General features: G+C 37.0%; 2 protein-coding genes across 3 annotated transcripts in view; one reads left to right on the plus strand and one right to left on the minus strand.

The window, feature by feature from the left end:
- LOC114457583 (ectonucleoside triphosphate diphosphohydrolase 5-like) overlaps positions 1-1,809 on the plus strand; it is a 36,081-nt gene extending 34,272 nt beyond the window's left edge. For both annotated transcript variants that reach the window (XM_028439539.1, XM_028439540.1), the window contains one exon: positions 946-1,809. In XM_028439539.1, the coding sequence (XP_028295340.1) occupies positions 946-1,029 (84 nt within the window). In that variant the 3' untranslated portion in view covers positions 1,030-1,809. The remainder of the gene's footprint in view (positions 1-945) is intronic.
- On the minus strand, positions 868-20,024 carry znf410 (zinc finger protein 410). Its single transcript, XM_028439538.1, has 12 exons — positions 19,896-20,024; positions 19,135-19,236; positions 19,014-19,069; positions 18,797-18,929; positions 16,312-16,482; positions 13,389-13,613; positions 8,956-9,118; positions 7,715-7,896; positions 7,131-7,220; positions 6,899-7,018; positions 5,149-5,268; positions 868-1,676 (listed from the first exon to the last, which is right to left on the minus strand). Exons 3-12 carry the CDS (start codon positions 19,044-19,046, stop codon positions 1,576-1,578), a joined length of 1,338 nt encoding a protein of 445 aa, XP_028295339.1. The 5' UTR covers positions 19,047-19,069; positions 19,135-19,236; positions 19,896-20,024; the 3' UTR covers positions 868-1,575.
- Positions 20,025-25,159: the final 5,135 nt, after the last annotated feature.

The raw sequence follows: 25,159 nt of genomic DNA on the forward strand, positions 1-25,159 counted from the left end.
GAGGAAAAAAAGCTCAGACTCCCACACCAAATATATTAATACCAATATTTCCATTGATTAGGAAACCTAAGAAAGAAAACAAGAGATGAGGAACAAATTAGGTAATAAAACATTTTTTGTGTATTTTACAGCTGATTTAAGAGACACTAACACAAGAACATGGTTGCGTTTTATGGGCTTATTTATTAAAGGCTCAGTAATAGTGATTAAATCAATTGGAACTTCAATAATGGAGAAGGTAATTCTTATTGATTTCAGGGGATAAATAATTGTAATTTGAGTCACAGTTGAATATAGATAATTGAAGATGTAATTGTAATTGATTCTGGAGGGCACAATAAATGTAAAATTGCTAATTTTTCTACGTCTCAAATCTGCATCAAACCGCTGCTTTAGACCGTGAAACGTTCATGTCTCTGAGCCTCAGGGCACATGTGTAAACATGGACTTTATAATTTCTCGTTCTCTCTAAGAGTAAGAACTGCGTATTTTTGTTTGTAAGAAGCATTCTGTTTATTTTTCCTCCCATTCTTCGTCTGTCAGCTTAAGCCTCTCGGTCTTCAAATAATCCATTCATCCAAAGTGTCACAATAACCTTTACCTCAGTGCAGACTTGGCTCATTAACATCCTGTTTGGTTGACAGCTGAAATTACAACTCCTATAATAAGTCTTATAATAAGTACTATTTGTATACATGTCACTACAGACAGCTGCAAGAGGAGGAATTAGTGAGCAGGGGAGGGTAAAGCGGTTTGTTTTGACACTTTTTGATTTTTAAAAAAAATAACTGACATTTAACTGCTACTTGATTGTTGGCTAAAAAGGAAAACAAATTCACAATTTGAAGTTAAAACATGCAACTGGACTCTGGATGGCAAAGAGACTTTTTTATTTCAGTAAATATAAACATTATCTGAGTCACTTTGTGCCTTTCAAACCCTCAGCTGAGCAAAAAAGTTCACAACGTGGAGGCGAGTTGGGCTCTGGGCGCCATCTTGGATCACTTTCACCACCTGAAGATCCGCTGAGAGGAAGTGAGGTACTCTGCCTAATCTCACAGCAGCAGACCTCTACTCACTAACCTCAGGACAGAATCACTTTTAAAGGAACTAATAATAACCTCAAGTGTTGAGCTACAAACAAGCTGTGTTTGCTTTACACTGAGTACGGAAAGTCACATGATCAACGAGTAGCTCATAATTTGACTGAATATTATGTGTTCAGGACAAACGTTTTAAAGTGGACACATCTGATTAACAGCGAGAATTAGAATTTGTTTTTCTAAGTGGAAGGAAAAAAGGTGCTAATGTTCAGTTTGTTAAACTCAGTTTAAATGTTAATGATTTTAAATCTCCCATTGCACTCAAACCTCATATTCATCACTTTTACAACCCGTCTCACTTTTTCTTTGGAGGATCATTTTCCAAAAACATGAGGAAAACTGTTACAAACTTTTTCACACGTGTGAAAATAAAATCATTATTGGTTACAAATATCTACAAATGGTAAAGTCTGTGGTTATTCTCTCTACAAACCCGTCTGTGTGTAGGCCGATGACACTCAGTGTTGGTGAACTATAGCAGCGTGACGCCATCCTCTCCATATGCGTGCTCTTCTGTTGTGATGGTCACCAGTTCATGTGGCTGAGAGAGGACCACCACAGAGTCTGTGGCCCCTACAGGAAGAGACACGAACAGAAAATGAGCCGTTTGGGTGCTGACAAGGCAGTAATGTAACTATTGTGATTATTACACCTAATATTAGGGGTGTGGAAAAAAAAACCATTTCACGATATATTGCAATTTTATGGGTGCAGATTTTAAATCTTTAAATTTCTTTATTTTAAAAAATCGATTTTTTTTTTGTGGGGGATATTTAATCAATATGTTTGTGTATTTGTGCAATATTTCAGTGATTACAATGCTTTCAATGTGTAATAAAACTAATAAATAGCAATTAGGATGTTTTGATGCAAATAGTTTGGACTCAATTTTTATGATCAATATCTTCTGATGAACATATACAGCAACTTGATTTTTCATCTTCACGTTTAATTTTGATATTAACTGTGTAGAATATCATGATATATATATCGTATTGTGATATGTCCTTACCATTACTCACCCCTACCTAATATCCTGTTAGTATCTTCTCAGTAATTAATGATTAAATCATCAGGTGTGATCTGGTTTAATTAGAGGAAATCAGATATTTATCAATCATAACTTTATAAAACTCATTACCAGATTTAAAATAAACTAGATTCAGCAGCAGTGGTTTATGTTAAACAGTAAAAACGTTTATTTCCCTCATTTATAATGAAATTATAATGAAATTATAAATGAGGAAATAAATGCCAAAAATTGCCCCCATAATATTTGTTTAATACATACCCAGGTGTTCACTTATTTATTACTTATACAATTTGTTGCACATTTTCTTTGACTGAAAAAAATCCCAGGGCACACCACCAACCAAAAATGTTAAAATAATAAACCTTTGAAGCCCATATTAACAATATACAGTCATTATTATGAAAGTGTCTTGAATAGGAATCAAACACAAAGAAAAACATGTTTATGATGTTTTATATTTCTTCTTTCTAATAAAAAGTGCAATAAATAATATGCAGTCATTGTTATTAAAGTGTCGAATACAAATCAAACAAAAAAAAATTGCTTTATCATTTTGCATACTCATCATGGGAGGGATACAAGTAAGTTAAAAAAAACATAAAATATGATTAGAATTACAATTCTGTTAAATTTTGTTTCGGTTTATATGGTGTATTTTTTTTACACATTATATAATTGTATATTTTATTTTGATATAATGTATAATATATAAAAATATTAGATGAAAATTTAAATATTTCCAAAACCCTGGTCTATATTATGTACATTTAACAGTTTTTTTCCCACAGTTCTGTTGACTTCTTTTTAAATGATAAAGATTACGTTTAAAATCAAACTATTTAAATTTTTTCTTCTGGTCCTTATTTTAAATAGGTTAAAAAACCAAACAATAATGCTGATATGAAACACTTATATGGTGATATATTTTTCAGTCAGTCATATTGCCCAGCCCTAGGGCTGACAGATCCAAACACAATATAAACAGATTCTACCTCATCAGATCTGCCAAAAAAAATGAGACAACCTTGAACTCTCCTTATTTCCAACAGGTGAACCAAACTTTAGGAACATCTGCAGACCCTCAGGTGTCCACCACTTCCTCCTTTGGTTTAATGACCCTGAACCTTTCCCCCATCACAGGGTCCATAAAAATTGGAAACCCTCCTGTTCTTGGTTCCGCTGTGAGATCTTGACCATTAAGTTCAGGTGCAGGAGTGAGTCCCTTATCTGGTCTAATGTTGAGAAAATGGCCTTTTTATGTGTTCAAAGTGTTCGGACAAAGCTGGCTGCAGCAGTGCACGACATATTATACTCAACATATCTGGGAAAACCATCATCTTTATGTAAAATGATCATCTCTGCCCACTAAAGCACTGGATCAGAAAGTCTTCCACCTTTTAACCCTTTCGTGTTCACATGCCTAATCGGTTCCTTAACGCTCTCATGCGTGTTCTAAATGTAATTAATATTTATGTTATGCAAAGCAACCTCAGTCTGAATGATCATGTTGTGTTACTGTAACAGTGGTAAACGTCATTTATTCCTCCAGCTTCATATTGATAAAACAGAACAATATGAGAAACATCCATATTTTCCCCCTGAACACAGTGCTGTGTGTGTGGTTCACTTCAGAGCCTGAGTGTCATTACCTTTACATTCTAAAGTGAATAACTACATAAGAATTTATGCAAAACTGGAATTAAGCACAGCAGCCTGCAGTAACAAGACTAGGGTAAATAACACTGACTAACACAGTGGTTACTTTGATATCACACATTTATGGCGACCCCAGGGACTTAATTATTAAAATGCATTACAAATATATAGGATTGGTGATGGGATATTTTAATACTGCATTTTATTAGAACTAGATCAATATTTGGAAAAGTTTCAGTATAGAATAAAGTATATATATATAATCATTTAAAAATATTAAAGTATGATTTTTGATCAGTAATTTGATTTGGGTTTTTTTTTTTACTATGGGAGTAATGTAGCAAAAATGCATTAAAAGGAGCATAAATATGAAAAGAATAAGTGATGAAAATAGGTTAAAATATGGAAAGTTTGGTGTAGTTGCAGAAAATGGGCTCAATTTGTTAAAAGAATATATAATATTCTGGGAGATGGGTAGGGCTTCTCCCAGTGTCCCGACCCAAAGGTTTAGAACCCCTGCCTTAATTAACTGGGTTAGACTTAAAGGTGCAGTCTGCGACGCTTATGAAAGTGACTTTTTGTCATATTTGCTAAAGCTGTCTATGTAAGGACAACTTTACATTAGAGCCAGGATTGTGTTTGATGGACTGTATGACAGCTGTTGCTCACAGGCCCCGCCCTTTTCCCGGGGCTGTAGCGTCAGCTTTTTTACAGTGTATGGTCTGGAGGAGTAGAAGAAGGAATTAGCGACTTTTGGGCTTGAAAAGAATTACTGCTGCTTGATTTACATTATGTTTGATTTGTAATTGTTACACTAGAACTCTGTGGTGCATGTGTTGTTCCTGTGCGCGCAGCAGCCTCCGTGTGAGCTGCTGTAAGTGATACTGTGTTGCTGCTGAGGTGTGTGCACATTAAGAGAGAGAAGCGCTGCAGTAATATATTTTTAACATAGCATGTTATATTACTGTGATGATGCTGTCGGGCTAACGTTAGTTTGTTAGCTTCTCTGGGGGAGGGACTTTGGAAAGTTTGGAGGCAGGGCAAGAGAGGAGCGGGGAGGGCGGGCTCTGAGAGTCACGGACTGCACCTTTAAGCACCCTGAGACAATAATCAGAAAAATGTTTTTATTTTTTACTAATTACTACACATTTCAGGCGACCCCAAGGTTGAAAAACACTGAACTAACAGCAATAATATATGCAGAGTAATCGGTTACTATACAAGCCTTAGGTCTGATATCCATACTACAGATGCTGAGTCAGCATTCATGAAAACAAACAAATCATTATGTGCATCAGCAGATGGATGTAAACTGCACCGTTAGAATTTGTTATTCAGTCAAGTTTGAACTCCTACCTGCAGATCTCAACATGGCATGGTGCAGATCCATGGGCTCCACAGCTGTTGTCATGGCGACTAAACTGTCTTCGTGCTCGCCGTCTGCCTCCAGTAAACTGCTTTGAGTCAAAGCCTCTCCTGTCGGATGCAAACAGGCATAAAACTTTAATTTCCTTGTTTGTGGGTTTTTTTTTTACTCCACCTCTCAACACAACCGCAGCAATTTAATTAACGGCAAATATCAGCAGATACTGGCTGTGAGGAGGAAGTTCTCAGACAAAAAAGTTCATAATGAGTGAATTTCAACTTTAAGGTTACCTTTTGACCATCATCTGAGAGTTGTTTTTGTTTAGACTGTAGTCATTCCAACATGCTCCATTTAATAATGGATATGCAACCTCTTTACGTATAACAAACACTGAAACTCACTGTCTTTTTGCAAGTGCCTGTGCTTTTACACAAGTGTGTTCTCTTTGGGGATGCTGACCCGGATAAATCTACTGTTTATAATTAGAGCTTTGGCAGTGTTTCCCATCTGCAAGCAGAAATGGGACAAGAAGACGAATGTGCAGTCCACAGTCATTGATATATATGCTAAACCTACATTTAAGCCTGTAATGTACAATTAGTCTCGACGCTGCGGTGTAAAATGGTGAAAAGGAGGACGTGTTTAATCTGCAGAATGATACAAATAGGATGAAGCCGGGAGTGGATCCAGGCAAATTTACCTCGACTGCAGTGAGAGGTTTACCCAAGTACCTGCACTCAATCAGCGCTTTTGTCAGGTAAAGATAGGCAGGCGTTAAAGAAGTGAGCTCTAAGACGCTGCTGTGTCATTTCAACAGGATGATTACAGACTTCTAAGAAATATCTGACCCCATTACAAGAAGCCTGACAGGCTCCATTCTACAGCAGAGTGAGTGCTGCAGCGCCAGTGTAAGGCTATACCATGATTACTAAAGGAACTGTGATGTCTGCATAATCCAGGGTTGGGGTCAATTATAATTGTAATTACATAATTGATAATTAATTACAATTATGACATAATTATAATTGTAACTGTAATTGAAAACATCCGTTTATGTTGTAATCATAATTTAATTCACACAATTGACTTTGTATCTGATATAAATTCTATAAAAAAATGTCAATAATTGGACGCATGTTACAATTCTACACATATGTAGTTAACAATTATTAAAATATGTTTCATATCAAGCTTTCCCACATTTTACCATTTAAATAAATTGAAATCTAGGGGTATACTGACACAAAAAAAGACTCAGATGCTCACACCATAAATATTAAAACCTATATTTTCATTGATTAGGAAGCCTAGCAATGTAACCAATAAATAGAAAATAAATTAGATGATAGATTTTTGTTTTTAGTGTATTTTACAGCTGATTTATGAGCAGTTATCATAAGAGATGCTAACAGAAAGCTAACACAAAGACGAAGGTTAACTTTTATTAGGTTATTTATTTCAGGCTCAGTAATTGTAAGCATGGATAATTGAAGATGTAATTGACCCCAACCCTGGAACATACACATTTGAGTAGTATATTATTACTTGATCTTTGTTTAGACAAAACTGTCAGCTCCAGGCTTTTTTGGTTGGGGGGGATTTTGTTCAAGCTTTAAGTTGAAAATGAATTAACCTCCATTCATATGCATAACTTGACATTATCAGTCCATGTTTTCAAGTGTAGCTGCATATTTGATGGATTAGCGTAGCCACAGAGCACAGTGAGTGGGTGATCCACACCTGTTTCTCTGCTTTCACTGCTCAGCCCCTCCTCGCCATGTCTCTTCCTCATGTGAACGTTCCTACTGCCAGACTGTGAGAACGTCTTCCCACAGATCCCACACAGATGAGGCTTCTCACCTGAGAGACGCAAGCAGACTTACTTCTTGTAAACGTGTCAATTGCAAAGAAAAAAAAAAAAAAAAAAAAGCCAACGCTCTTGATGCACAGCTGCAAACCTGGCATCACTCACCAGAATGCACAAGCATGTGTTTTCGGAGACTGGAATACTCTGCGAAGGACCGCCCACAACCATCTGCGTCACACGGGAACGGCTTCTCCCCTGAAAAAGGAGACGCAGAGTTTACCTACACAATTAAACTCATCTTTTGCAGAGATACAGTCAAAGTGCCAGATTGTTCAAAGGGATGTGATCAAAAGGCTGATCCATGCTGGATGAAGCAGCTTTGTTGTTGCTGCTGTTGTTGTTTATTGAAGCCACAAATGAGAACAACCCAAATAGGTCAGTCTCTCCTCACAGGAAGTCACTTTTTTGCTTTTTTTGGAAAGTTAAGCAAATGCTGGCACTGTTTGCTGTGGCTGTTCTACCAACTGATCCCTAAACAGTGAGCAAAGACTGTGGAAGTGGGCATCGGAATCCTAATGTCACCCTAAATAAAATATGACGGAGTAGAGGTACTGATTGCAGCAGTGAGATGGAGGCGCCAGTGCTGCTGACTCATCAGATCTGCACTGAGAAAAACACTCAGGAAAGCAAATGGCCTGACTCAGTTATTGCAGGGCTTTAATGCGCGGGTGATGCCATGTTCTCCCCACCTGTGTGTACGCGTCTGTGGTTCTTCAGGTTCCCAGCTGTGGTGAACTTCTTGCCACAGTTCTTCTCCTTGCAGATGAATGGCTTCTCACCGTTATGAGTCCTCATGTGGACCTGAAGTCTCTGCAGCACATAGAAGCTTTTCCCACAGCCTTCTGCACCACACCTGAACATCCGGTCATTCCTGTGAACCAAACACACCATAAGGAGTATAGGTAAGTGCGTGTCTGTGATAGTCTGTTATCCATTAATCCAGTGGTTCTCAACCTTTTCAGCAAATTACTCCCAAAATAAAAGTGCAACAACATTAAAGAATAGTCATGTGGAGACATGGCCATCCATAGGGGGAACAAAGGGGTGAGGTTTTCAGGGTCCATCCATAAAGTCAGAAAAATTATGGACCATTGTTCTATGAATCTGTGATAACCACATTTCTTTATTTGAATATATCCATTTTTATTATTATTTAAAGATGAAATAATTTATGTATTATTCAGAAACAAAATGGGTTAATAAAGGTGGTGAAATGGATTTTAAAAACCACAGAAATTGGTTAAAAATGGTAAATTACAGAGAGATTAAAGAGAAGTGGTTTAAAAAAAAAGTTCAAAATGTCAATATTGGTTTAAAAGTGGCAGAAAAAATTGTTTAAATTGGAAAATAATGGGCAAGACCAATCGTGAATATGGTGACACAAGGTTAAAAGTGATAATAATAGGTTAACATACGCAACATAAGGTGAGAAAACTGTTGGAAAGAGTTTATTAGTGCAGAAAATGTCATGAAAGTGGAAGAAATGGGCAGAAAATGCATCAAAAATGTATATAGAAGTGGCAGAAATGAGTAATGCAGCAAAAATGCATTAAAAGGAGCAGAAATATGGCAAGAAAAAGTGTTTAAAATAGGTAAAAATATGGCAAGTTTGGCTTAGCTGCAGAAAATGGTTAAAAATAAGCAAAAATGGGATCAAAATATTTAAAAAAAAAATCTTATTTCCTTAAAAGGCATCTGGCGACCCCCTCCCAGTGTCTCAAGACCCCAAGGTTGAGAACCCCTGCCTTAATAAACTGGGATAGACTCCAGCATGCTGAGTAAATAATCAGAAAAAAGGTGCAGAATAAGAAACATAATATTTCATCACAAGAATTCTGCAGCGTTCAATATTTTCATATCTTAAGCTAATTCATTACAAATAAGCTGAAGAATATTGCAATATTCATGAAGAGGTGTGTGTGTGAGAGACCTGTGTGTTTTGAGGTGGTACTTCAGATGAGCGGGCCACGTGAACGTCCTGCAGCAGCCCTCAAACGAGCAGCACAGGATTTGCTTGGAGAGCGATCGGCTGCTTCGAGACGCCAGCTCTCGCTTTTCCCCGTCTGCAGCAGCAGAGCTGTGTGTATGGTCGCCTAGGTAACCAGACAAAGGATGCAGGAGGAGTTAAGGTCGTCAGTTTACTGAGCTCGACTCTACAAAAGCTTATCATCAGCCCCTGACTGGGGGAAAAAAACAGGAGCAGTGAAAAGCAAAAAAGTCAAAGCTGAATGTAATCATCAGCGCTTTAACACGTTTCCAACAACAGCAGCAGAACGTCTCAGCCTGTGGTGAACTGGCAGAAAAACGACAACCACTGAACTCTAAAGAAGATCTCGTCTTATTTGAAGCGAGCTTGCAGTTGGTCAGTCATTAGTGCAGCTGGAAAAATGAGTTTCTAGCCTCACACTGACCTCAGCGTCACTTTGTTCACTCACTGCAGAGTAAACGGTCATTAACCTGTCAACTGTGACAGCAGTGTCACGCATTTCAGTTTAGGGGCCGCTTTCACATTTTAATTAGTACGGTACAACAAAATCGATGCACAATAACGTTTTTGAAATCATTTCTGTATTGTTTTGTGGTTTTATGTAGTTTTCTGTTATTCTTGGAGTCATCTTATGTTTTTTTTTGGAGTCAATTTGTGCATTTTTGTTGTCATTATGTAAAATTCCGCTTTCTTTTTGTTGATTGTTAGTCACCTTTAGCAATTTTTGGTTAATTTGGGGTATTTCTGTGGTCATTTTTATATATTTTTTTGCAATTTGTGTATTTTTCTGTAATTTTTTAATGCTTTCACAATATCTGATTTTAATTAGAACGGTAAAATTTATTTTTAGAGACATGTATTTTTTCAAGTCAACTGGTGCATTTTTGTTGTCATTTTATAAAATGTTCCTTTTTTGTTTATATTTAGTCATCTTCAGTGATTTTTGGTTATTTCTTTGGCCATTTTATATAAACATACATATATATATGTTTTTTCTGCAGTTTGTGTATTTTTCTCTAATTTTGTTTTAGTCATTTATAATTTTGTGTATTTTTGTTGTAATTGTTTATATGTTTCTCTGCAATGCATTTATTTTTTGCTTTTTTTTTAAGTCATTTACCATTTTGTGTATTTTTTTGTCATTTTTCTAAATTGTTTTTTTTTTTTTAATCATATTTTTCTGTAATTTTGTATGCTTTCACAATAACTTTAAAGTAGCAAAAAAAAATTCTAAATAATTTATTTTCCACCTTGTGCCTAGAAAAATAGGAAATCTTTGCATTTTATCAATAAAGAGGTAAAAAACCTCTTTAATAATAAAATGCAAAGAAAAAAAGGTTTGACTGTTCTAAATAGAGGATTGCAAATTCTATGTTTTTTCCCCTTAAGAAATAAAATTAAAAAAAACACGAGTTTTCAGTTTTAAGAGAACAGGCAAAACTTTCAGCCTCTAGATGTGCTGAGTAATAACTTATCTTTAAAGACTTGCAGCTGTACAAAGTGTTGACTCCGCCACACTTTTCAGTTTTTAATTTCTTTTAAGTTTGAACACCATCCATCATTTTCTTGTTAGTCTCAACTTTACATTTGTGGTTGTAATGTGACATTGTGGAAAAGTTTAAGAGACATAAATACTTACTTTGAAAAGCACATGTAATCTTGCAGCCTGGGCTGTCATTGGGTTAGACTGCTGTGACTCATTCAACCATCAACGTAGTGTTTGTCGCTTTATAATTATATTTATTCTGGCTCCATTAATTATCTTTTCTGTGGTGCAATAACTTCTTACACTGCATTTCTGCCCAATATTAATGACTTCATTTGCCGTGTTGACATTATAATATTAAGATGTGAATCGATTGGTGGAGCACGCGCTGCTGAAAAATAAAGTAGGAAATGTCAGCGGATAAAAATACATCATCTGCACCCAGGTTTAGATGTGAGGAATACTCCCTCGGCACCAAAATTCCTTCATGTAAGGTTCAAAGATCAAAGTAGATGTAGCTGGGAGTCAGTTCTCTATTTTTCAAAATCTGGATCAAACGTAAAACTTGTGATGTTGGTCAACAACCTGAGGAAACGCAACAGCTGTCATTTATCAACTGTTCGTATGTTCAGATCTGTGCGTACGATGTGTGTTCCACAAAATTCACGCAAGCTACGGTATTTTATCAATTCAGGTCTGACCTCGTAAATGCAAAACAGAGTGAGTGGATTTTGTGGTTCAGCAGCATAATCTGTCTGAGACTGAAAATAAACTATTTAACAAACCTCAGCTGTCATTTAAGCCTAAGCAGACACTGTCACAACTGAACTTAACGGATTATTAAAACATATGAACCAAAATACAATACTTTTCAAAAAAGCTCTCACGTTATGATTGATACCACTTTTTTGGTTTTCCTTACATGGAATATGGTATAACCCGAAAATAAACTTTGCTACTGTCCAAGAACAAACGAACACACGCACAATAAATACAGACAAGGAATAACATTTAGTCATTTTATGGCTTTTTTTTAAAGCATCTTAATGGTTAATCTCCTGAATGTGATATCTACAGGCGATATAAACAGCATCTGTGTGTCTACTGTGAAGTTGCTCGCAGCGCACACAGGGGGGCAGACTTCACCTGCTCAGTAACTGATCCTCTTCCACAGAGCATTTAAATGCAATTCTTTAATTCCACTTTTCACATGTTCAAAAAGCACATCTTTATTTTGCTCCATCTCAGATGTGAGGATGATGATTTTCATCTTGGAAAAGCTTCTCTTCTCGTTTGACCTCAGTGGGTGGGGCCTCCAAAGGGGGCGGAGCAAGTTCATGACGATCGAATTCAGCCGCCGCATTTATAAAAACCGAATCAAATGCAAATGTTTCATGAATCACACGTTGGTCCTGTCGTACGACCAAATGTGCACTCAGATTTGCACCTGTTTACACGCAAGGTTGATAAATGAGTAGGGGTGTCCCGTTTCGATATTGATATCGGTCCAATATCAGCCAGAAATCAAATATCGGATTTTATTGGACTGCAGTTAAAATCAGTTTTTTTTTTTCTTTTTTTTTCAATATCTTCTACTTTATTTTTTTCAATCATAGACTATTCTTATTCTAAAAGGTTAATTATATGTAATCCATTTATAATAAATGGGTCTGTTTTTTTTAATATTAAGTCTACACTACACTACAAAAAAAGTATGAATGATTTGTGCTGATATCGCATCAGATCGATACTGGCCAATACTCAAGGCTGTAATAACGGTATCGTATCGGAAGTGAAAAAGTTGTATCGGGACATTCCTATAAATGAGGGCCAATGTGCTGCAAGGTTGAGGATTAACTGTGTAATAAGATGGTTGGACAGATAGAGCAACATTGAAAAAAAGAAGAAGATAAAAACTACTAAAGGTATCGTTCTAGCAGCAGTGTAAACAAATCTGCGAGAGTGAATCCAAAAATGTAAGGCAGGCACTGAAAGGGAGAACCTGATCATAATCAGCAGGAGCAATGCTGCTACAAGCAAAGCTGCAGGTCAAAGATGTTACACTTGATAGGATTGATCTTTTTTTTTTTTTTTTGCTTTGAACTTTAAACGGTGAAAGCTTTGAATCACAGCGCTCAGAAAACTCTTTTATAATTAACAGGCAACAGCGGGAAAATCCTCCCCGTCGCACAATGATGGACCCAAAGGTGTCGTTATCAGACAGCACATGAATGACTGACAAATTAAAAATGAAGAGTTTCAAAAACTGTTTTTTTTTTTTTGTTTTAATATTTCCATGTAAACCCAAAAGAGTGAGACTGCTTTCCCTCATTAGAACTCCTTAGGCAGATTAAGCGACATTTCCAAACCATCAACTCCCTCCTCCCGCACTCAGACTATTCTCTTTGTGATGCTTGATGAATTTCATCAGTATCCGTCTCTCTGCTCATTAACTACAGCTTCCCTCTCTCTGGCCTGCATCAGCTGTGTAACTGAGAGCACACTCCATCACAGCGGCCAGATCTCAGACGTACACGCGGCGGGGATGATCAATGTTTCACAATAATGTGACATTTACAGCTCGGCTGGATGCTTGTCGTGAGCCTCGTAAATCCAGCAACAACAGGAAGAAATTTGGTTTGATTTAAAGGCTGATGAGCAGAGGTTTAAGCACGAGTCGAGCAGAGCTGTTTACACTTTGTTTCATCTCGTGGCTCTGACTGCAGATATAAACACGAGCTGCTTCCTGCACACAGCCTCCACTTTGAAGTCTATCACTTTCATTTCCACTGTTAGGATGCGTGTGCTCCTGCTGCCCTCTGGGTTTACATTTACTGAGCTGAGAGCTGGTTTCTATTTATGCTAATGAGACGCTGGGACTTTACTTTACCGTGGCTGACACTTGCAGTCCTGGCATCCTGGCTGGCGGCTTTGGCGTCTTTGGCGAGTTGTGCCCTTGTGGCAGCAATCAGGCTGTCGTGTGCAAGCTCCTGTACCCGCAGATACCACGGCGCGCTGCCATCTATCCCGTAGTCGCCCGATAGGATGCCCTCGTCGTCATCCTCCCCGGCGCCATCTGCGGCAAAGATCAGGGAGTCGGAGGAGGCGGTGATGCCTGAGAGGTGACAAAAAAAGACAAGTGTGAGAGTGACTATGAAACACTCCCAGTAATCTGCAACCTTAGAAGGTTACAGTTCTGTTGCCAGAGGTGTAAAGAGTACAGATATAAACTACTCAAGTAGAAGAACTGTTATTTGATTGAAATTGTACTGAAGTAAAAGTAAAAGTAGCTAAATTAAATAACACTCAAAGTAAAATTGGGAACACTTAACTTGAAGTTTTATACATAAGGCTGACATTACACTGTCATCAGCATGATTAAGGTGTCATGAAGTGTCCTTCACTAAATTATGACACCTTAGGAGCTATGTCGGCATCTTTTTGGTTAGGTGGAGGGATCTAGTGGGGTTTAGGGTAACAAAAGGTTAGAGCAGCATAGGCAAATGGCGGTCCGGGGGCCAGATCTGGCCCTCAGTCTAATTTTGTGCGGCCCCCCAAAATTGTATTTCAAGAAGTTGGAAGGAATGTACAGCCCAACATGATACACAAAATAAATAATAAAATGCACAACGTACAGAAAACATTTCCAAAAATACACAAAATGACGACAAAGACAAACAACATCCACTAAAACAAAATGACTCGAAAACACAAAAAAACAACACTTTCCAGAATAGCTCCAAAGACACACAAACTGTCAACAAAATTACACAAAATGAAAGGAAAATGCATAAAACAAAAAAAAAAATGCAGAAAGTGACCCCAAAAATGCACAAATCGATGACATAATGCAGAAATTGATAGAAAAATATACAAAATTACAACATGAAAACACAAAAAATAACAAAAACACACCAAATGACTAAAAACTGACAAAACCACAGACAAAGACAAAAAAAATAACAAAATCCAAATTATTCTAAATGCTGACATAAATGTTGATAATGTGGAACTCGGATCAGATGCAATCACATTTTTGTGGCCCCTGCTGTGATAGAGTTGCCCATCCATATGAACTCTAAAACTGAGAAAATAACCAGCATTCAATGCTGTTCTGGCACCGTGCATTACGTTTAATCTGACTGCTTGGCGATGATGTGATGCATTTGATTGTTGTCTGGTCATTTCATTTTTTGTGGTCTCACAATAACCGTTGATCATTTTAAAACAAAAAGTAATAATTAACTCTTTTAAAATGTACTTAAGTCCAAGTAAAATTACTGATTTTAGAAATATGCTCAAAAAAAGTACAAGTACCCATAAAAGTAACTCAATTACAGGTAATCCATTACATTCACCTCTGTCTGTTGTGACTGATGTCCTCCCATCATGTTCACCAGTTGTGGGGAAAAATGAAATAACTTTATGTTGAAAAACAAGCAGGCGGACTCAAACACGGAAGAAACCAATCTTTTCCAGGATATGAATCACTATTACAACAAACAATACGTGTGCGCTTCCATCCATCATATCACTCAGAGCCACAAGCAGCAGCAGCAGCACTCGGAGTCTGAACAAAGGCTGCGCGTCAAAGGAAGCTAAATTCATTTTGTGACTCTCTTGGCAGAGGCTGATGAACCAGGACAATGTGGCAGCCATGGACCATTTCTTCTAGCTAATATTAATCAGTTCATTCATAAAAATGTGTCAGCCGATTACTTTTCAGTGCTGCGTGACATGTTGACAGTGAGACACAAAGAACAGACAGAGAATTGGGACGCGAGCTTCTAAAGCAGTGGTTCCCAACCTTTTTCTTGTCGTGACCCCATGTTTATATCACACATTTCTGGTGACCCCAGATACTTTTTTTCTATAAAATCTGTGTTTTGATCATGTTTGTTATACAGCGTTACAAATTAAAGGTGACAATATGTGCCAGCTCAGATAATTTCATACTGCTTTCTATTTCAACTAGATTTATTTATTTGAGAAAGTGAAATATATATAGAATACGATTGATAGATAATGGAATGTATGTGTTGTTTTCATTTGAAAAAGAATAATAAATATTTTTGCTCTTTTGAGTTTTCTGCCCCTTCCTGCACTCTATATCTATTTGTAATATTATTGTCACTATTGTTTTGTATATCATTGTATTATGCTGTAAACATTCTATTTATATTATTAGTGTTTTGCTATCTATATATATATATTAATACTTTTAAATTATTATTTTTTTCCTCTTTTTATTTTTGTTTTTTTTACTTTTACTCTATATATTCTTTAAGGCTTAACAGAGAACTTGGGGACGTTATTGGGGTCATACAGTATATATGCTATGTTACATGTTTATGCACAAAATGACAAACAAAAATCTGAGAATTCTTGAATTATGTATTGTTTTTTGTTTGTTTTTTTAATGTGCAAAATCATTTTTAAAATAAATAAATACATTCTAAAAAAAAAAATCATTTTAATATTACTTGACATTTCAGGTGACGCCATTTTATTTCCAGGCGATCCCAAGGTTGAAAAACACTGTCCTAATGCAAAGTTATTTTCTTCTTATTTTGGGCAGAGCTAAAAATCCCAGTGTTTACTGCTTCAGACTTTTAATTAAATATTTAAGCAATGGAAGCCACAGCGTCACTATTGACAAAAAACATGTCCCAGCATTAAATTCTATCCACAAACCGCTTCCTTGCTCAGTGTGGCTGTCAGCACGTTACACGAAAACACTTTTAGTTTCAAAAAAAAAAAAAAAAAAACGATAGATTTGAGTGGGAAAGTCTTGCGTTTATGCATTGGTTCACCTTTTGTGAGGTTCAGCAGGACGTAGGAAGGGCTGTGTGACTGCTGCAGGTCATGGAGGATGGGCGGGGGGCTGGAAGAGTGCGTGTGCACCACTAACGGGCTCTGCTCCGACACGCCTCCAAACTCTGACATGGACTGAGAACTGTGGGGATGATGGCTCAAACCTCCATCTGAGAAAAAAAAAAAGCCATTTGTTTTCATTTTTGCACTGATTAAATCACGCTTTCATTATCATTAATGCCAGACCTCATGTGAACTAGCAATAAAATCCAACTTTGGATTACTGCGTTTTTGCATTTGTGATGCTTCAATAATAAACTAATGTTATATGTTAATAATCTGCCATCCAATATATCAAATATCATTTCATATGTAAAACTGTTAAGGCCATAAAATGTACTTGCATAGTTTCCCCAAAAATAACTGCAATAGATTTTTAAATATGACCACATTATTACACATGACTGCCAGACACACTGTCAAGCAGATGTGCTTCCACAAAGAGACATTTAACCTTTAAGTGTTTTAGGATTTTCCTCCTTTTCTTAAAAAAAAAAGAATCCACTCAGCAGAACAGTGACCTTCCCCTTTTATGTGTCACACTCTCAACTCTTATCTAAAACATGCTAATTTATTCTTGTCTAGCAGCCTCAGTGTTTGAACTACATCCAAACTACCAAGTTTGTTCTGACATCATGTCACTGAAAAAGAATCAGAATTTAACAGCACAAACACACAAAATGCTCAGTCTGGGAAACTAAACAAGGAAAACCTTAATTACTGTCATTCAGAAAAAAGTGAATGACTTATTTTTTTTAGGAAAACTATTGATCAGAGATATGCATTTGGAAATTTTTATGAGTTTTTTTGTTTGTTTTTTTTTAAATCTGATGACATTTGTGTCAGAATTTAGACTAATGGCTAATCTGAACATTAATACAGAAAAGAACAAAGGGTGTGTGTGTGTGTGTTTTTGTCGTTTATGATAATAAATGTTTCTATTTTTGTGGTTTTATATACTTTTCATCTTATTTGTGCATTTTTGTTGTCATTTTGTTTAGTCATCTTGAGCAATATTTGGTTAATTTGTGGTCTTTCTGTGGTCATTTTAATTAATTTTGTTGTCATTTTGCAAATTCTTCTGTTTTTTTGTGTATTTTTAGTGTTCTTGTGCAATTTTTGTGTATTGCTGTTGTCATTTTTTATTTTCATTTTGTGCAATCTGTGTATTTTTGTTGTCATTTTGTAAATTTGTATAGTTTTCTTGTGGTTTAATGTACTTTTCTGTTATGTCGTCTTGTGTTTCTGTCATTTCGTAAAATCTGTTATTTTGTGTAATTTTAGTCATCTTGAGCAATTTTTGGTTAATTTGTGGTATTTCTGTGGTCAGTTTTACATAGTTTTCTGCAATTTTATATCAGACATTTATATTTTTTATGTACTTGTGTTGGCATTTTGTAATTTCATCTGTTTTTTTTGTTTAATTATGTTGTCTTGTGCAAATGATAGGGGTATGTTACGAATCTAGATTACCTCTTATCGCACTAACTTCCAGGATTTAATCAGTGTGTGCTGGACTACGAAGCTCGCTAACGATTTACGGAGCTAAATCACCACGGTGACTTATGCTGAACGGCTAGCCTGGTCGGGAGCAGGTTTTGCTCTGGCTAGGATTTTAGCAAGTGATAAAGTCCTGCCTTGTGACCAATCAGTTCAACCTGGCGCCCCCGTGGCACATACGGGGTAATGGGCCCCATTCATATATTGGTATGTGTCAATGATTCGGTACCACCAACTGTCACAATATTTGACTCAAAAATAATTGAGAAAACAACATTAATGGAAATTGCCCTAAAAAGGGGGTTTGGGCCCCTAATCAAATTGTGTGAGGCATAATCGTAATCTACGTTGAATTACCTTTTAAACGATATATCACACGACTATGTTCATTTAAAAAAAAGGGCTCCGAGCGTCTCATCATATTCATACCAAACTGCATTCCGATTTAACAAGAACTAACAGAGGAGTAGTCTTTTGAAAAATCCTGGCGCCCCCGTGACACGTACGGGGTAATGAGCCCCATTTATATATTTGTTTGTGCCAATGATTCGGTACCACCAACCGTCGTAATATTTGACTCGCAAATAAATGAGAAATCGACTTTAGCTGTTTTTATTTTGGGGCTCCAAATAAAAAATGGGGCTCCGAGCGTCGATGCGTACACATCCATAGATTATACCTACCAAATTTCAGACCGATCTGTTTACGAATAACGATTTTAAGTAGTGTACACAACAACAACAACAAAGTGAGTGGCGTTTTGAGTCTGGTAGCCCAGCCTAAAAAGTGAGTTGGTGCAATTTCAGACTAGACATCTCTGCCACATCTGAAGCAGTTTAATGTCCATTTCTGTGTCCTTCACTGAAACCTGCAGCAACAGTTGGAGACATCCATAGGAAAGTAATAAGAACATTATGTGCCTACCTGTGAGCTCCAGGGGGCTGCACAGTGGGCCGTCAGCTGGAGCCAGCAGAGGCAGGCAGGGGGGTTTGGACTCCGAGTCCTCCAGACCCTGCACCATCGGGATGGAGGCGTTCTGCACAAACTGCACCAGCAGCTGAGAGGACAAACATGACACAACCCATCAGGATAGGAAGTACAACTAAAGAACATATTACCATTCACCATGCTGGGTCCTGACCTCTGGTTTGGAGTCGAGCTCATCAGACAGCATGGGTCACCCTGTGTGAATGAAACCTGCGGAGGAGGACAACACTGAGCCCTCACACACTCACATGTTGCTCTCTATTATAGATACACACCTTTAATGTGACCGACTGAGTGACACCTGTCCGTGTGGTCATGAGCTCGAGCTGCACGTCATCTCCAAGTCATTCTACGACCCTCGTGGATCATAAACGTCTCTGAAACAAGGAGAAATCCGTTTTATAGATTAAATATTATCATAATTAAATTGGGCACCTGAAACTCAGCTGATTACACAGGGATGCTTTAGCTGGACAGCAGACAGCTGTTATACCCGTGCACACGAAGCTAGCAGGTGCTGTGGATCACCTGGTTCACATTTTAACTGGTGAACGAATTTCAACGGCACAGCTGGTTTTATTCATATTTGGGATTGTTCTAATGGTGTCTTCGGAAAAGTCGTCGTATTTTTTGCATTAAGACCGCTGAAAAACTTCTTTGACTGATTTTTTTTTTTGTTACATGTAGCTTTAAACTCAGTGACAGTGTCCAAATGCAGTAACCAAATGAAGCTAAAGAAGCTAACATTTAAGAAACATAACGTAAAATACGCTACGATAGTTTATCCAAAGCCAATAACGTGTCCTAAAGAAGACAAATACACGTCCTTTTGAGGTGTAATGACTGTCATACACTAACAACCAGCAGCGCAGTCATAGAATTACAATATAGACCAACTGAACCATTACACCATGACCATCACTGAGCTAAACGCCGCGGCTAGTTCCCCCACAAAAAAAGAACAGCTTACAGTCAAATACTAAAGCAATGGCTGTTTAAAATTAGACGTTCATTAACCGTTAACAAAACACATTACCTGGCATTAGTAGTGTCCCTCCGTAAGAGGTACTTGACTGGTTTAAAAGGGTCAAAACAGAGTCAGGTTTGCTCTGTCTACGGCGTCTCAGAGAGAACAACGTTGAAACACTTCCGTGTTCTCTTTTCTTCTACGTGAACAATACTCGCGCTGTGGGCGTCACCTAGCGGACAGATTGTGAACTGTGGTGCACACACAAACACACAAATGAAGAGTTGAGCATGCAAAAGTTTTATTTATTTGTTTGTTTAAAAAAAAAAAATTAGTTGAGCATGCTAACTATAAATGTAAGGTTATAATGTATGTCCGTACGTGGATCAAACTTTATTTGTATCTCCTGTAATTTTCCAAATTGTATTTCCATAACTTTATCAATATTCTGTTTGGACAGCTAGACAATGCAATGTAATTACATTATTTGGTTTGAGTAATGTTGAGTAAATAAAAAATAATAATAAAAAAATAATCTTATTGACAATTGGTTGGAAATTTGTACAACCTTGCAACATGTTTGCATGGTTTTTATTTTAAATTTAAGACAAGATTGAATTTAGCAATAATGACCAAAAGCCAAACACAGCCATGCTCTGGAATTTTTCTAAGTCATGACCTAATCTAATAATAAGAAAGAGGCACTTAGTTGCCTTACTTTTAAAAAAGAAATAGACCTAAAAATAAAATAAAAAAGAGGCCAAATTGAATCGATTTTTTTTAAAATTATTATTCTTTGTATAAAAAGTATGATTTTTTTTTTTTTTTTTGAAAACTATATAGGGCAACTTTTATGACCGGGCCTTGCCATATATACTGTATATATATATACAGTATATATATAAAATGACCAATCTGAACATTAATAAAGAAAAGTACAAAGGGTTTGTGTGTGTTTTGTTTGCTTTTGAAGTCATTTCTGTATGGTGTTGTCATTTTGTAAATTCTTTTATTTTAGTCATCTTGAGCAATTTTTGGTTAATTTGGGGTATTTCTGTTTTCATTTTTTATACATTTTTTTTTCTTGATCTTTTCTGTAATTTTATATGTTTTTGTTTTAGCCATTTATTAAAATGTTAGCATTTAGAAAAATTTAATCAAAAATACATTTTAAAAAAGGGAAATATGAGTAATTTTACCCCAAGAGTAAAATCAGTTCGTTAAACTTTTTTGTACATACTTTTGTGTCCTAAAAGTAGGTTTGAAGGTGCTCATTTATCTCTATGACAGTGTGAAATATCCTTCTACCACCTTCTACATTCAAACAAATTGGTCTTATTGATTTGTTGAGAATAAACTTATTCAGTTAATCAATGAGGACGATAAAACTACTTTCGTTTTTTATTGTAAGCAATATAATCAAAATAAGAGATAATAGAACCTGTCATGGAAAGCAGCTGGGATTGCATTTCAGGGAAGTTCCTATTAAGAAATAACGCATATGCTCAGGAACAACATTTATTATGCAAGCAATGAGTCTGATTGAAATGTACAAATAGCCCTAGATATTGCACTTATCAATATTAATCCATCCCTGTAGCAGCTGAGCTACTTCCATCCTCCCAGTCCTTCAAATGCTGACTTAGATGAGTTATAAAGCTGCCACGATTCAAAAGGGAAACTCAAAATCCTGCGCTGAACATTTACTCACTATCCACAAAATCCATTTCTCACAACCATTCAGATGTTATATAGAGTTCTGCTGACACTGCAGGAACAAATCATTGACACTGCATGCAGCACGTCAAGGACCATTAAAACAGAGTAAAGCAGCACAAGGAACACAACCACTTGTTTTTATGTGAGGAAAAATACGATCAACCAAAGTGTGGCATTTAAACCATTGAATTCAGAAAAGAAATGTAAATCAAATGTAGCATGGCCTTAAGAGGTTTATGTTTACAGTACGTAAACAAACTTCAAAGCCTTAGGCAATAAATGGGCTGTTTGTCCTCAGTGAACATTGTCGAGCCTCGCTGTAACACTCATTTATACACCAAACTAATGCTTTAAAAGGTTTGCTTTTATCTGCCTCACAGTGGTTTGTATGGCTTCTCCCACACACAGCTGTGTTAATGAGAAGTGAGTGTGTATGAGTGCAAACTGAGCTCTGATGAGTCAGCCTATAACTGAGAGACATGATAAACACCTTTAATGACTACCTTTCAACACAATAAACCACTTACTATAATTATAACACTTTCATCTCTGACAGCCTAATAAAGGATGGTAGTTTTTATGTTTGATTATTGATTATTAACATGGCCAAATGGAAAGAAAACATATTGTAATAGTGATGTTCAATATGAGCTTGTTACTGATATTGTCCAACACTACATTTCCAATATGAACTAATACAGATATGGACCAACTCAACCCATATTTAGGTCACATAAGTTACGTAACTCCATGGAAATTACAGGTTAAACTTACTTTTAATGTAATGCCTCAGTGGATGCCCATCCATCCATCCATTTTACAACCCGCTTCATTCTTTTACAGGGTCTGCTGGTGCCTATCTCCAGCTGCCATTGGGTGCTAAGCGGGGGTACACCCTGGACAGGGGCGCCAGTCCATCACACACACGCAGACAGACGATTCACACTCCATTCACTCCCACGGGCAGAGACTCCAATCAACCCAAAAATCATACATTTTGGATTGTGAGAGGAAGTCGGTGTAACCGGAGGAAACCAAAGCATGGGGAGAAGATGCAAACGCCACACAGAATGGACTCAAGTGTCCACCCCAGGGCTTGAACCCAGGACCTTCTTGCCAGGCAGGCGTGCTATCCACGCTATTTTGTTTTGTTTTTTTCAACTTTAGTAATGGAAAAAGTGCATTTGTGTGTGTGTGTTTTCTCAAACAACAGCACTGCACATACAGTATTTGTGGAAAAACTGATATTAATGTTAACCAATTACATTTTATGGCAAATACGGAAAATTATCAAAATTATTACGGAATGATAATAATTTTAATCAATTTTACAAGAGCATCTGAGATTTAGTGTCTCCAGCAAATTTCTAGTCTGGAATCCATCCTAAGCTCCTAGTATTATTCAATGTTTAATACAGATTACCACTTTCTCACAAAAAGAAATAAAGTAGGTGTGGCTTATTGCCAGGCGAGCAAATTATAGGCCCACAGTCAAATTTTGTTGACAATCTCATCAGCGGTGACATCGTGACATTGACTCAAGGGAATGAGACGAAGGTCGCTCAAGATTCAAGGAAATATGACAAGTTAGGAGCTTCACGAGGCTAAATCAACTCATGCTGAACTTTAAAAAAAACACAAGCCAAAACTGATGATTCTAGTCATAAAACAACCCCAAATCTCCAAGTGTGTCTGCAAATCCAATGAGGAGGAATGTGATTGTCATACAACCAAATTATCCATAGGTTAGCAAACTAGTGACGTCACAATGCTGACCTCAGATCTGCATTTACAGCCTTATCTTATCCAGTGTAGCACAGCTGACTCAGACTCACAATCATGGGAAGGCTCAAAGAGGAGGAAAGAATGAGGAAAAACACATATATAAACAATTGCGTGTTGGACAGATTGCTCTGAGGAAACCCACAATCCATTTATTCAAACCAACATTTGTGAGACAGACTTGATTTCACTGCTTTCATTTGATCCACAGACACAGACACAGTGTCATCTCCAGTCAGAACCAAAAACCATTACATTGAACGTTACTGCACAGATGAACAGACGCTTTCAGTAAAACAATACATGACAGTAGAGGTGGGTGTTGATGTGCTCCCAGTGACTAGAACGTTCATCTGTAACCAAGTACAGGAGCAGAGCTGCCATTGAAGTCTGTCTGGAAAATGCTTTTCAAGCCATGTTGTAAATAAAATAATTACGAAAAAATAATTTAGTGCAAATTTAAACCACAGCGACTGACACTGGCTTTGGATTTTAAGGCCATATGGAAAATAAAAATAATAAAAACATTTTTAAAATCTTCATTAACAAACACAAAGCTTGCTCTGCTTTCAACAGGCCCTCGGACGGTCCCCAATAACTGGTCTTTTTTCTTTTTTTTAATGAATTCTGACAAACTGGATTGTTGTCATACAAGCACAGTAAAAAATAAAATGCATTTTATACAATGTACATTGCAAATAAACTTAAACTGAAAGCAACACACACATACACACTAAGAGTTGCACTTTAGTTTAGATATTTCCATGTTAAAACAAACCCACGTGTAAAACAGTAAACATTTCAAGCAAGTCATTGATAAATAAACAGCACAAAATGGGGGGTTATTATTGGACAAGCATCTAAAAGCTACAAAGGTCTTTCCCTCCAGCCTGCGATTCATCTTCCACTCACGCGACGGGTACGCTAGCCTTAAAATCTCACATCGAGCTGTGGAAATCTTTTCAAAAACGCAGCAGGAATGCAAAAAAAAAAAGAAAAACGAAAGCACTCCAGGCACCTGCTCTTCTTGTTTTTTTCCCCATAAGAAACATGCTGCAGCCTCTGAACAGAGCAACATGAAAACATCTCATTATGCGCGACATAATTACAGCTGTAATGTGATTACGCTTTCTGCATGAATCGCACGGATTATGTTCCCACTGCTGTCTGTGACGCAGCGGCTGAGGTCAGAGGAACACCAGCGAGGATGTGAAGAACTCGTCCTCCCTCCTCAATGATTATTTACTACGCTGACTTTGACTTTGGATGGAAACTCATCCGATAAAATATCCAGTTCTGCTTTTAGTCTCAGGATCTCATCCCTCCAAGGTTTTTGTGTGAATTCTTGTAATCGAAAAAATAAAACACTCAGCAGCACGTGTGCAGGAAGAGATGCAGCCAGTGCTTCATACGTCCTCAAATACACCAAGCCATCAAACTAGGAAGTTACTGGTTTTGTATTGCTGTCTTGTTCTCAATTGCCTGGTGTATTGATGCTGTATTTAATTATATGCTGCAACAGACTGAGCAGAATTAAAAAAAAAAAAAAATAAAAAAAAACAGCAGGAAACTGTGAATAAATGATTGAATGAATGAATTTCATATTGTGCCATTTTCTTTTCCCTTCTTTCTGGAAAACGTACTGGAAAACAAGTGCAGAGGTGATGTCATTACAAGAGTCAGTTGGTCGACAGAAAACGTCAAAAAAAAGAATCTTGCTTGTCCATAAATCAGAGTCTGAGCGCCACAGGCCACGATGTAGGCCTCAGCCAGGGCTGGGGTCAATTGTAAAGTAATCGCATAATTGGTCATTAATTACAATTATGATGTAA

This window comes from Gouania willdenowi, chromosome 24 (genome assembly GCF_900634775.1).
Source record: "Gouania willdenowi chromosome 24, fGouWil2.1, whole genome shotgun sequence".
Lineage (NCBI taxonomy): Eukaryota > Metazoa > Chordata > Actinopteri > Blenniiformes > Gobiesocidae > Gouania > Gouania willdenowi.